At 42.0% G+C, this 14,504-nt stretch overlaps 1 protein-coding gene across 1 annotated transcript in view; it reads right to left on the bottom strand.

Moving 5' to 3' along the window:
* The window catches only part of SAPCD2 (suppressor APC domain containing 2), a 127,008-nt gene that overhangs the window by 75,768 nt on the left and 36,736 nt on the right, over nucleotides 1-14,504 (bottom strand). The window contains exon 2 of the mRNA XM_053695555.1: nucleotides 10,022-10,155. Coding sequence (XP_053551530.1) covers nucleotides 10,022-10,155 — 134 coding nt within the window. The remainder of the gene's footprint in view (nucleotides 1-10,021; nucleotides 10,156-14,504) is intronic.

Genomic DNA, 14,504 nt, shown 5'->3' on the forward strand with positions numbered 1-14,504 from the left:
CAGAAAGACCTGATGTCTTGGCATTCAAGCGAATAATCTGCATATTAGCATCACAAATAAACTAATTAGCTACCCTCAGGGCCTTAATTCTTTCATGTATCTCATCGAGGGGAGTCTCCACCTCGATCATTTCTGACAGAGAGTCGCACCAATAGGAAGCGGCTCCCGCAACTGCTGCAAACGCAGCTGCAGGTTGAAAAACAAACCCGTATGCTGAAACATTTTTCTTAACAGGGTCTCTTATTTCTTATCCATGGGTCTCTCCCACTCATTCTTAATAATATTCGACATCTTTACATGAACCGGGAAAGTCTGGGGCACTACCCTGTCCTCAAACTTTATCAAGCTTAGGAATAGAAGGTTCCTCCGGTAACTTCGGTTTCTGGAACCTCTAGAGTCGCTAACACCTCTTAACAAAAAGCGTAAGTTCTCCATCCTAAATCTAAAGTCTGGTTCCTCTGCAGCCGTAGGTTTAGAGGCCGCAGATTCCGACCCAGAGAGAGTCCTCCAAAGTATCAGAATCCTCAGCATCAGTGGATAATCTAGTCTCAGATACATCCAACGGAGAAGATGACCCCTGGGAAGGATATAGGAACAATACGGTTGGTCTAGGAGTTAAGTCAAAAACAGCACTGGCCAAACCCACTAAACACACTCCTCACAAAGTGTGAAATTACAAACAATTACAGAAAACAAAGGGTGTGGGTGGCGCCAAGAAGGCAGACTGTCAAAAACCGAGGGTTCAATTAGTAAAATTAAAATATTTTAATGTGCAATAAATAGATTTCTAAATAAAAGGATTCAATATACCAAACAGTAATGTATTATCTACTTCAAAATTGATTTACAATCTTTAAAAACATCATCATAAAAATGACCAAACTTTACAACACCGGTGTCTATTAAAATAAATATCCTAAAAATCAAGTGCAAAGCAACAATATATGTATACAATTGCTAACAATGTATCTGTACAATTACTAACAATATTAGCTCTAAAAGATCTTTGACTTAATACAATGTGTGGAGGTAGATTACACACCCCTGAATTAACCTTTTGTTATTGAGTCAGTTATTTAAAAAACGAAACAGTATTTCACTTGTTTCTATTGCTGTAAAAACTTGATCAGCTTTTGGTTTTTCAGCTGTTCATTAATGATACATAAAGCAGTTCACACAAAGTTGCAAATCTGAGATGTTTCAAAAGAAATATTGTAAATTTTCAACACCTTTTGGGTCTGTAATCCTTTACACAATACACAGAATATTTCAGGTTTAGCCACTTGTTTTGCTAAGGTTAGAGAGTTTTTACCTTCATTCCGTTACAACAGACTTATTTACTCACAGAAGGAAGTCTTCCTTTTACCTCTCAGGAAGCTCCGACAGCTCGCAGTTCCTTGTGTGAGCGACTGTCAGTCACTTTCCCTTCATCGGTCAGCTGTTTTGAAGATTCAAAGATGCTTCGTGCGCGCACTGAGTTTAATAGAGAAATGCTCCTACCGTTCACACCTCTGAATCCTGATCTTCATTCAAGTTTTTACACTAGCAGGTTCATTCTGGTGTACGGTTCTGGGAGCAAACGTAGTAGTGTGGTCTCGGGCAGTCCCAGATCAATATCCGGTTCTTTCCTTTCAGCTGGAGCTGTTAGACAGTGTATCCACGCGTATCGGCTGCAAAGCCTTTGTCAAGATAATCAGTCTCACCTGCTCCTTCCTTTTTAAAGGCATTTCAATTAATTGAAGTATTTTGAAGTAGATACTAAATTACTGATTGGTATACTGAATCCTTTTATTTAGAAATCCATTTATTGCACATTAAAATATTTTAATTTTACTAATTGAACCCTCGGTTTTTGACAGTCTGCCTTCTTGGCACCACCCAGACCCTTTGTTTTCCCTGGGAAGGATAGCAATGTTTAACCCCCTCTGCCACTCGCTGCACCCTCCCCCCAACCACTGAGAGTGAAGTGGCTTCCCTTTTGTCTTCCTCACACCTCACTACCTGCCCACTTGACCCTATTCCTTCACATCTAATTCCGTCTGTCTCCCACCCACATACTCCCATATTCAACCTATCCCTTTCTACTGGCTCATTCCCTGCCTCTTTCAAACATGCAAAGGTCACCCCCATCCTCAAAAAACCCTCCCATGACCCTAACTCCCCTGCAAACTACCGCCCCATATCACTGCTCCCGCTAGCTTCAAAACTCCTTGAAAAACTAGTTTTCGATCGCCTAACCCAATTCCTGTCCTCCAACTCATTGCTCGACCCCCTGCAATCTGGCTTCCGTCCCCAACACTCAACTGAGACTGCCCTCACCAAGGTTACTAACGATCTCCTTTCTGATAAAAACAAAGGCTACTACTCATCTTACTTGACCTCTCTGCTGCCTTTGACACTGTTGACCATCCCCTTCTCCTACGGACTCTCAGCTCTCTTGGGGTCTGTGACACTGCCCTCTCCTGGATCCACTCCTATCTCTCTAACAGATCCTTCTCCGTCTCTTTTGCTGGTGACTGCTCCTCTCTATTATCCCTGTCTGTTGGATTACATCAAGGCTCTGTCCTGGGTCCTCTACTCTTCTGTATTTACACTTCTTCACTGGGTAAACTTATCAACAGCTATGGCTTCAGCTATCAACTCTATGCTGATGATACCCAGATCTACCTTTCCACCCCTGCACTCTCTCCTTCTGTCAATTCTCACATCAGCGACTGCTTATCTGGCATTTCCTCCTGGATGGCCTCTCACCACCTAAGAATAAACATGTCCAAGACCGAACTACTTCTGATTCCCCCCTCTAACTATACTCCAGTTTCCAATTTTTCTATCACTGTTGGCGGCACCACTATCTCCCCAAGTCCGCTGCCTCGGAGTCACGCTTGACTCAAATCTGTCCTTCATTCCCCACATCCAATTGCTCTCTTCATCCTGCCCCAACCACCTACGCAATATCTCCAAAATCCGTCAGTTTCTAAGTGCTGAAACTACTAAACAGCTAATCCACTCCCTGGTAATTTCTCGACTTGACTACTGTAACAACTTACTAACTGGCCTCCCTCTCTCCCGCCTCTCTCCCCTCCAATCCATCCTAAATGCATCTGCCAGGCTAATCCACCTCTCTCGACGCTCTGTTTCTGCTGCACCTCTCTGTGAGTCCCTTCACTGGCTCCCCATTCACAACAGAGTTAAATTCAAAATTCTCACCCTGACCTACAAAGCCCTCACCAATGCTGCCCCACCCTACCTGTCCTCACTTATCAACAAATATAATCCTGCCCGCCCCCTAAGATCCAACAATGACCTGCTTCTTGCGTCCTCTACCATCACCTCCTCTCATGCTAGACTACAGGACTTCTCTCGTGCGGCACCAACCCTCTGGAACGCACTTCCTCGTGCTGTCAGACTTGCCCCTAACCTCTCCTCCTTTAAACGTTCCCTAAAGACGTTTCTGTTCAGGGAAGCTTATCACCCGACATTAACAAACTAAATTCACTTAACTAACAGTTGCCCTCTATCTCCTCACTAATATTCTCACCTTTGCAGTCCCCACCTCCTGTTTCCCATCCTCCTACCCATCTAGATTGTAAGTTCCCACGGGAATAGGGCCCTCAATTCCCCCTGTATTTTGTCTGTAAAATTTTGTCTTTTATCGTATTGTTTCTCCATTGTACTGCTATCCTTGTACCCATGGGCAGCGCTGTGGAATCTGTTGGCGCTTTATAAATAAAGAATAATAATAATAATAATAATAATTATAATAATAATAGCCTTTCGCTTGGCCTGGCGAGGTAAAGCACTAATGACCGCAGAAACCGCAGTTTATAACTGTTCAGCAAAATCGGGCGGCAACGTGGCCCCTCCTGCAGGAGGATTAGAAGAGCACTGGGGAGCTGCATGAGTAATCTGAGATGAATGTAGGGAACGCACCTCATGGGACGGAGACCCCACAGAGGTGGACGGCTCAGTGGTACTAAACATCTTGTTTCTTTTAGATATCACTATTTTATCGAGGCATATGGAACATAGTTTAGCAGGCGGGTATACTGAAGCCTCCTCACAATAAACACAGGCATTAGATTTAGGTAAAGAGGAAATACCCTCTAACGCATCAGAGTCCTTCATAGCTTGCGCCTTTAATATGGACTATAGAAAAAACAAATGGCACCTTTATAGCCCAATGGCCGGGGCACTCACACCTCCTATGACCCAGGCCCACAGAGAACTCGTTTTGGTCTCCTGCAACCAACGGTCAGAAAAAGGAAGAGAAAGAAGCCACACCCGGTCACAGAGTACCATGCAGGTCCGCCCCTGCAGCCAAGAAAAAGCACGTCAACTAAAAGAGGCTATGCAGTAATCAAAGGAAGGAAAAGCCTGACTGTTCCACATTGCCCGAGCCACATCTCACACATGTCGCAGCAAAACCACAAAGCAATCACTCCTGACATGGACTTGAGTGAAGAAAGCAGGCAGTGAAACTCGTCAACACCGATTGCTTAAGGAGCTTTTAATACGAGTCAGGACGGTTTAGCAGAAAGACTCTCTCTGCATCTCCAGACCCTAACATTCGTCAATGCTCTCGCTGAGAGGCTGACAAGACTACATAAAACTCCAGTCCCATTCCGAAGAGTACTACCCTCCATAAAAGACTACTCCGAAATCTTGACACTTCTCTGCCATCCTCCAGTGACAAAAGGCAAAGAATGACTGGGGGATGAGGGGAGTGGGGGAGGTATTTAAGCCTTTGGCTGGGGTGTCTTTGCCTCCTCCTGGTGGCCAGGTTCTGTATTTCCTACAAGTAATGAATGAAGCCGTGAACTCTCCTCGTATTAGATGGAGAGCAAATAAAAAAAGCATGTGATAAGAGGCTGTCTGTAGTGGCTTAGAAACAGGCAGGCATTTAGAGGTTTAAAGGTTATAAAGTGTATTAATATAACAATGTTGGTTGTGCAAAGCCGAGGAATGGGTAGTAAAGGCGTTATCTATCTATTTAAACAATAATAATTTTAGTGTAGAAACACGGTCTTTACACAATAGCCAAAAATTAGAGAGAACAACTGAAAAGTAAAAATCTATTACCTATCACTTTCACACACTACCAACTTGATTGTTGATGACTCGTTTACATAACTTTTTTATAGGGAATACTAAAGTAGTCATATTCAGAGGCTATTAATATTTATATTTTTACACATTACCTGGTTTTTTTTGGTTCAGTCACATTAGATTTTTGGCATATTTTTGGGTTCACTGAAGTTTAATTATTTTAACGCTTTCTTTCCATCTACAATAGTGATGCAGCCTGGTGAACGCGTCTCCAAGCAGACAACTACACCAGACTACTTAAAGCAGAATTTGTAATAACTTTTCTGCATATGATGGACCAGCAGCTTTTGGCTATAAGAAAGAAAAAGCCTCCCAGTTGTCCACACCCGGAATGTGGACAACTGCCCACTCCAGAATCTGAGATACTTCCTTCATCGCCAAGGAACTTCTTGTTCCGCTTTGATGGTTGATGTAAGCCACCAAGGTTATATTGTCTGATTGGAATCAGATTAACTGGGACGAACCTAGAAGTGGTCAAGCCTTCAAGGCCTTGAAAATTGCCTGTAGTTCCAAAATATTGATCGGGAGGGAGGACTCCGCCTGAGTCCACAACCCCTATGCCTTCCTAGCACCCCAAACAGCTCCTCATCCGGATAGGCTTGCATCCGTAGTCACAATCTCTCAGGATGGTCTTAAGAAGCATGTTCCTTGGGACAGATGATCTGAACAGAGCCACCAAGAGAGGGATTCTCTCGACCGGCTGTCTAATACAATCTGTTGGGACAGATCTGAATGATAGCCGTTCCACTGACTCAGCATACACAGTTGTAAAGGTCTGAGACAGAACATGGCAAAAAGAATGATGTCCATGCAGGACACCATGAGACCAATCACCTACATACACTGAGCCACAGAGGACCTCAAGGAGGTTTGGAGGGCAAGACATGCCAAAGTTAGCTAGCAACGTCTCTGGTCTGTTAGAAATATCCCCATGGATATGGAGTCTATTATAGTACCCAGGAATTGGGATAAGAGAACTCTTTTCCAAGTTTATCTTACATCCATGTGATCGAAGAAGACTGAGAAAGGACTCCGAGAATTATTCCGCAAGATGAAAGGATGGTGCTTGCACCAGAATATTGTCCAAATATAGGGCTAATGCAATACCCGAGTTCTGGCAACGGCTAGAAGAGCCCCCAGAACCTTCGTAAAGATTCTTGGAGCAGTAGCTAGGCCAAACCGAAGGGCAATGAACTGGAAGTGCTGGTCCAGGAATGCAAACCTCAGGAACTGAAAGTGTTCCCTGTGGATTAGAACATGAAGGTAAGCGTCCTTCAGATCTATAGTGGTCATAAACTGGCCTTCCTGAATTAAAGAAAGGATGGACCTTATCGTCTCTATTTTGAAGGAAGGGACACTGAGAAATTTGTTTAAGCACTTTAGGTCCAGAATTGGGCGGAAAGTTCCCTCCTCCTTTGGGACCACGAAAAGGTTTAAATAAAACCCCAAACCCCTTTATTCAATAGGCACCAGGACAACAACTCCAAAAGGAGGATAGATCCCGAGTGCACCCTAGAAAGGCATCCCCATTTTCTGGTCTGGTCAGATTCGAGAGAAGGAATCTGCCCCTTGACAGATGAGATTTGAAGCTTATCTTGTATCCCTGAGATACCACCTCCAGGACCCACGGATCTTGTACGTCCTTGAACCAGAGCCCTCCTACACGATCTGATCCCGTAATCGAGGGTCGTCCCTTCATGCCTATTTGTTTTCGGCGGGCTTCTTATTCTGCTTGGATTTATTCCAGGACTGAGCCAGCTTCCAAGTACTCTTGGGTTGCTTGGGCTTGGAGGAGAATAGTCATTGGGATTTGTCAGAACGAAAATTAGAAGATTGTCGTCCCTTAGACTTCTTGTTCTTATCTTGCGGTAAGAAAGCAACCTTGCCTCCGTTAACCGTAGAAGTAATGAAGTCTAGGCCTGGACCAAATAAAATCTCTCTCTTGAAGGGAAGAGAAATGAGTCTGAACCTAGAAGTCATATTCACAAACCAAGACATCAACCAGAGCGCCCGGCTGGCTAGTACCGCAAAGCCAGAAGCCTTTGCATTTAGGCGAATAATTTGCATGTTCGCATCACAAATAAAAGCATAAGCAATTCTCAGAGCTTTAATTCTTTCTTGAATATCCTCGAGGGGAGACTCCACCTCAATGAGTTCCAACAAAAATAGTCGCACCAGTAGCTAGTCGCTCCGGCAACAACGGCAACTGCAGCCGCCAGTTGAAACAAAAATCCTGTATGTTGAAACATCTTTCTCAGAAAGGTTTCCATTTTCGTATCCATCAGCTCTCTCAAGAGGTATAGTAGTAAGTTTAGCGAGCGTAGAGATAGCACCATCCACCTTAGGAATGGAGCCCCACAAACCCAGTTGAGAGTTCGGGAACAACTTTTTAAAAGTAGACGAGGGGGAAATGGAAGAACCAATTCTTTCCCATTCGTTCTTAATAATGTTCGCAATCTTAACCGGCACAGGAAAAGTCAAAAGTAACTTTCCTGTCTTCATAAACTCTGTCTAATTTAGGTATCATAGGTACTTCAGGCAACGCGGCCTCTGGAACCTCTAACGTAGACAGAACCTCCTTTAGATTTACAATTGAGCACTTGCGTTTTTTATTAAAGGACGTTTACTCTGCAGCAGGAGGCTTAGACGCCAAGGACCCCGAAAGTTCACCCTCTAAAGCTACAGAGATTAACTCATCATTGGATAACTGGGACATAATAGCTAAATCCGATAAATATTTAGAGGACTCCGGTTAACGAGAGCTATGTTTAAGCTTTCCCTTGCGTTTGTTAGAGCGAGGTAATGCACTGAGGGCCGCAGACACTGCTGTTTGTAACTGCGCGGCAAAGTCCACAGGAAGAAGGTCCCCTCCAGATGGAGGATTAGATGTGCTACAGGGAACTGCATGTGGAATGGATAATGTAGCAAGGGTAGTAATCTCATGGGACACCAAGTCCTGAGAGGTAGACGGCTCAGAGGGACTAAGAGCCTTAGCAGGCTTGTCTCCCTTCTTAGACTTTATAACGGTGTTAAGGCATATGGAACATAATTGAGTGGGTGGGAAAACCACAGTCTCCTCACAATATAAACAGGTATGATTTATTACAGAAGGAGTACCTTCTAACATGTCAGAGTCTTCCATAATTCAGATTATACCCACAGAAGGAAACAAATAAAAACGCTTTTTATTATAGAAAACTGCACCTTAATACTCCCAATGGCTGGGACACTCACCACCTCCTAGACCCAGACAGTTAACAGAGGAAACGCTCTCCTCAGGTTCAAGTCTCAGTCAGAATAGAGGAAATGAACATAGACAACACCCGGTCACATGGAGTGCAAGACAGTACTTCCCTGTTATTACAAGTACAGCAAGTAATAGGAGCTGTGCAACACTTTCAAAAATGAAAGTGAAACCCGTTTGTTCCAGCCAAAAACACAGTCTATCAGCCCAGGAAAAACTCACACAAAGCAGCATGTAAATAATTAATACACTGATTAATTAACCCCAACTGTTCAATAAACCCCCTTCAGAGTATATTAAAACTGGATCCTATCAAGGTATAAAGGAGCCACACTGTGACTCCGTTACAGCATTTTATGTGTAAAAATAGAAAAGATCTTACCTCCAGGATCCATGCTGTGGAATAGAACACAGCCTCTCAAGTGTGAAAGTCTTATAGCAGCGCTCCTGAGATGGACTTGAATGAGAGAAAGCAGGCAGTGAAACTCGTCAACACTGATTATTAAGGGGCTGTTAGCAGTAGTCTGGATGGTTTGGAGAAAAACTTTCCATCCATCTCCAGACACTAACTTTCATCAATACTCTCACTGATAGGTTGACATGACTACTTAAAACTCCAGTCCTATCTCGAAGGGCAGATACCCTTTTTCAGGACTCTCCAAATCTTCTGACACTTTTCTTCCACCACCTAACGTGACGAAAGACAAAGAATGACTGGGGTAATGAGGAAGTGGGAGGGATATTTAAGCCTTTGGCTGGGGTGTCTTTGCCTCCACCTGGTGGCCAGGTGTTGTATTTCCCAACAGTAAGGAATGTAGCCATGGACTCTCCCTATCTTAGGAAGAAAAGAAAAAGAAGGGAGGGAGAGAAAAAGAAAGAAAGAAAGAAAGAAAGAAAAAGAAAGAAAGAAAAAGAAAGAAAAAGAAAGAAAGAAAAAGAAAGAGAGAGAAAGAGAGAGAAAGAAAGAAAAAGAAAGAAAGAAAGAAAAAGAAAGAAAGAAAAAGAAAGAAAGAAAGAAAGAAAGAAAGAAAAAGAAAGAAAGAAAGAAAGAGAAAGAAAGAAAGAGAAAGAAAGAAAGAAAAAGAGAGAGAAAGAAAGAAAGAAAAAGAGAGAGAAAGAAAGAAAGAAAGAAAGAGAGAGAGAGAGAGAGAAAGAGAGAGAAAGAGAAAAAGAGAGAAAGAGAGAGAAAGAGAAAAAGAGAGAAAGAGAGAGAAAAAAAAAAAAAAGGAAGGAGAGGAGAGGGACTGACAGCTTTGACCAGCATTATAAAGGAAATAAAATAAAATTAACTCCATGAACAACCCCCCTCCCTATGTTGAGTCATTGATAAAAAGGATTGGCAGGAATTAGAGGGAGATTTTGGCCAAAGCTGGATATTACACAGCTGCGAGTCCTAGAATCTAGCCACACCAGCCTAAATTTTAAGTGCTGCTGCTGGAGGCTGAGGTGGGAACTGAAAGGAACCAATGGGTGTCTTGGGGGCTGGCACCTGGTTTGTTGAGTCCTGTTAAAAAGGACCACAAACTAAAATAGCAACCAACTCAGATGTTCTGTATGGTGATTACACTCTTGTGTGTGTTGAAGTTAAGAGCAGATGATCGATGATGAGAAGTGGAGGAAGCACTGTTGTATACCAGCTATGATGACAATGAGGAAGAAAGCTCTACTCACCACACTGTAATCCACACCATTACTGATTGTGTGCCTCCTGTGCTCACCCCGGCTGCGCGGGTGCCTGCCTGGATTCGCCATACCCTCACTGGTAGCCTCACTCTGTGATCTGCACATGGGCTTCCTCTCCCCTCCTACCAGGAAATCACCAAAGGGGAAAAAAAAGCACACATAATATTAGATTAATTGCTAGTAAGTATAACATTTAAGAACAAAGCCTATAAACAACTAGAAAACATATTAGTGTTTGGGATCATTACTTTCAGAGATAATATATCTATCTCTATCTCGAGAGCTTAGAGACAGCTTAGAGATAAATATATATACACACATGCATACACACATAAATATTTAGAATTGTAGCTCATGAAATTACAACAGTAAATACATCTTATATTTCTTCTATATTGTTGTGGTAGAAATACCATTATACAATATTCCTATTTTGTAGGAACCATTACCATGTCGGTTACCGTTTATCTGAAATCAGTATCAATATGATGTTTTCAACAACCTGAAATTAGAAATTTTCTTCAGATTTGTAAGAATGCCCTGAAATTCACAAAATATTCTGTATAAAACCTGTTGATTGTAAGCTCTTTGCAGCAGGTCACTCCTCAAATTGTATTTATTTTGTTTAGTCCAGAGTTCCTCAAATTACGGGTCGGGACCCATTACTGGGTCACACGACCATGTTTACTGGGTCGCGACTTGTGTTTGTGGGTTATAGGAGTGTGTGGGTTGTATGAGTGTGTTGTGTGTTATATGAGAGTGTGTGGCGTGTTATATGAGAGACTGTCTGTATGTATGTGTGTGTGTGTTATGTCTGTATGTATGTGTGTGTGTGTTATATGAGAGTGTGTGGTGTGTTATATGAGAGACTGTGTCTGTTTGTTATATCGGAGTGTGTGTGTGTGTGTTGTATGAAAGTGTGTTATATTAACTTTTACAAAGCCTGTTCTCACTATACCACCTACTCCTGTACTTGCTACTTACCATATGAATTTTAATTTGGTTTAACCTTTTGAGTGCTAAGCACTGTCCCACCTGGGTGCTAAGCTGATCTAAGTTTTTTTTTTTTACAGATCTACAAGACTTACACAGAAAGGTTAGGCGATTACCTTTCCAACGGTGGGTCTTGGGGGTCTGTAGCTGCTTAGTTGCCTGTCATTGTCTATTTTAAATAAAGTTGTGCGGTGACGTCATCATGTCATTGCGCGTGACGTCACCGCACAAAACTTGAAGCCCCGGCGATGCGCCTGTCACTATACAGGCCCGACCAACGGTGTAGGAGCCCCCAGATCTCCCTCAAGGTGGGAGAGTGCTAGGGACGGCTCTGAGAAGTCGTTAGCACCTGAGTAAGAAACTCTGCGACGGCTCAGAGCCGTCGTTAGCACTGAAAGGGTTAAATAAAGACCTTGTTTTTATGAAGGATGGAGTGCTGCTTTCTTTTTTTTTTTAATTTTCAAAGTTTTTATTGGGTTCACATATTTGCATACATTAACAATTGCATAAGTCAGATTGATCAGTGACTAAGGTCAACAAGTATGAATGCGAAATAACAGACAATAATGTCTTACCCAAGTTTTTTTAAACACATTTTTTAAAGTAATAGCATATATAAGAGAGTATTTGGGTCATACATTTTGTATCAAGAAAAAAGAAGAAAGAATAGTAGTGGTGTGGAGAGAAGAAGGAGGGGGAAGGGTGGAGGAGGGAAGAGGGGTATATGAGTGTCTGCCTCTTACTGGGTTGCTAAGTTTGCTTAGTAGTAAGTGTCATGTGGCTAAATTTGATGATAGAAGATATAGTTTAAGCTAGTTATGGTCCTTGAAAAGAAAGCATTTGCGAAGAGATGCCCCGGATATTTATGAGTCGGGAGGGACAGGGGCAGTGCTAGTTAGTTCAGAAGTTCCCTGTTCCCAAATAAAAAACGTCTGTAAAAAAAATCCTGCTTACCCAAGAAGCAATAACATTGTCTTTCCAGATTCAGGATATGTTTGACTTCTGATATCCAAGTGGTGTGTGACGGGATTATTTGGGATTTCAACAGTCGTGGTATTAGTCTTTTAGCGCCAGTCAGCATGATCTGGAGTAGTTTTGTGCGGTATAAGCAGTAAAGTGTCGGGAGATGATTGAGAAGAATAAGTTTAGGGCCTAGCGTTAAATTTGTGCCTAAAATTCTGTTTATGGTGGATTCAACTCTGTTCCAGAAGTCCGAGATGGGGGGGCATTCCCACCATATGTGAGTCATAGTACCTGTGCCTCCACAACGTCTCCAGCAAGCGGAAGACGCCGTAGGAAAAATATATCTAAGTTGTGATGGTGTCAAATACCAGCAAGATATTATTTTATAGTTTGTTTCTGCCATGAGTAATGAAGAAGACGCAGAGTGGGTAGCTTTAAAGCATGATCTCCACTCTTCGTCTGTAATATCACCACGTATTTCTGTGTTCCATTTCCTTAGAAAGGAGGGTCTCTGTAGGGGAAAGGACCCTCTGAGCAATGTATAGCTTGTTGAGAGAAGTTTTTTCTGGATTTCAGGATTGGCGCAGAGCTGTTCAAATATTGTTAGTGATCTGAGTATATTTTGTTTATACGTGCTGTTATTGAGTGCATGTCGGATCTGGAAATATGAATACCAATTGTGAAAGGGTGAACCAAATTCATTGATTAGTGTTCTGTCCTTGAGTGTTCCTGAGTCTAGTAGAGAATAAATAGGCAGATTCTGCATGTGTGTCGCGGTGTGTGACTGGACAAAGGATGTATGTTGGAAAAATATCTGATTACCTAGCAAAGGAGTTAGCGGGGAGATAGGGGTGGATATCCCTTTATTATGCTTAATTAAGTGATCCCATATGTTTAAAGTGGTCTTAATATAGTAGTTTTTGTGTGCTTGTGGTGGTCTATGGGGCTTGGGGAGCCAAGGGAGATCTCTCATGGTTGTAGTTTTCAGCAAGGCACATTCAATTTGCACCCATGGAGGTGGGGGATTGTAGCGGGTCCAGGAGATCACCCTAGTGAGATGAACGGCCTTATAGTAGTTCAGGAGATGAGGGACATTTAGTCCACCATCTTCTTTGGTGAGAAATAAAGTGTCTTGGGGGATCCTAGGTTTTTTATAGGACCAAATAAATGAATTAATCATTCTTTGTTGGGATTGAAGGTAGGAAGTGGGGAGTGCTGCTTTCTTTTGTGAATTCCCATTACCTTTTATAACACAAGTTTGACTTACAATCAGGAATAAAGTATGCACACATTTTAGTCACTTTGCCAAAATTGCAGCTATCTTGTTGTATATTACATCAGAAATTGTCAGACTGAGCATAAAAATAGAGTCGCAAAGGTTTGTAGTATCATGGCACTGGGTTTACGAAAAAAAGTTTGAAGAACCCTGGCTTAGTCTGTTTATGTAACTGTGTTTGTTGTTTCTTTTTAATTACTGTGAATCATTGTCATTAAGTTCCCCTACTCATGTACCTATCGCTTCAGAATTTGGCGACACCTTGCAAGTAAATAATAATACTGGTCATGTGTATGACTCACTGTCTTTTATGACCGCACACATCTCATTAAATTTCATAACTCAGAGGGGAGGGACGGGAACGAATGAAGCCAACTATAAAGGAAATTAAAAAGAGATCTACAGGCAGTAGACAAAGCTTTACGTAACATCTTGTTCAGACCAGTAGGATACTTCCTGATTAGAAAAGATGAAAGTCTAAATTATATCATTAATATTCCTTTTCAATAAGAGAAGCTGTATTCCCCATGCAATTATTAAACAGGTAGAAAACTCTTTATCCAAACTACGTGGGACCGGAAATAGTTTGAATTGCAGAATAGTTTGGATTTTGGAATATTTGTATCTTTAAAATGGGACCAAGTGTAAACAATAATATCTTATGTCATTTAGGTAATATTTACATGTTACAGCTTATACATGTAACCTTAAAGGGACATAATACTCATATGCTAAAGCACTTGAAACTGATGCAGTATAACTGTAAAAAGCTGACAGGAAAATATCACCTGAGCATCTCTATGTAAAAAAGGAAGATATTTTACCTCACAATTTTCTCAGCTCACCAAAGTAAGTGCTGTGTAAACATTTATACTTCAGCTGTAGGTAAAAAAAATAAATGAAGAAATAAACTGCAGCCAATCAGCATCAGCAGTGCTGAGGTCATGAACTCTTTTACTGTGATCTCATGAGATTTCATAGTAAACCCCCTTAAACTGAATAGGGAAATAACATTAGTGTGCATGATGCTCACTTCCCTTGCCTCTCCCGGGACAGGAATATTAATTTGCTGCTTAAAGTCCTTTACAATGGGGTCAGTGTTCCCTCTAAGGCCAGTTTATTGAGCAACACAGCAGTAAAACAGTAAAGGAACCACACCTTGCAGTCTGCATTGTCTAGTGTTTGCCAATTGCTCTAAATAACTATTTCACTGCTGGGCCGCTCACAAAACTGGCCTTA

Source organism: Bombina bombina, chromosome 12 (assembly GCF_027579735.1).
Source record: "Bombina bombina isolate aBomBom1 chromosome 12, aBomBom1.pri, whole genome shotgun sequence".
Taxonomy (NCBI): Eukaryota; Metazoa; Chordata; class Amphibia; order Anura; family Bombinatoridae; genus Bombina; species Bombina bombina.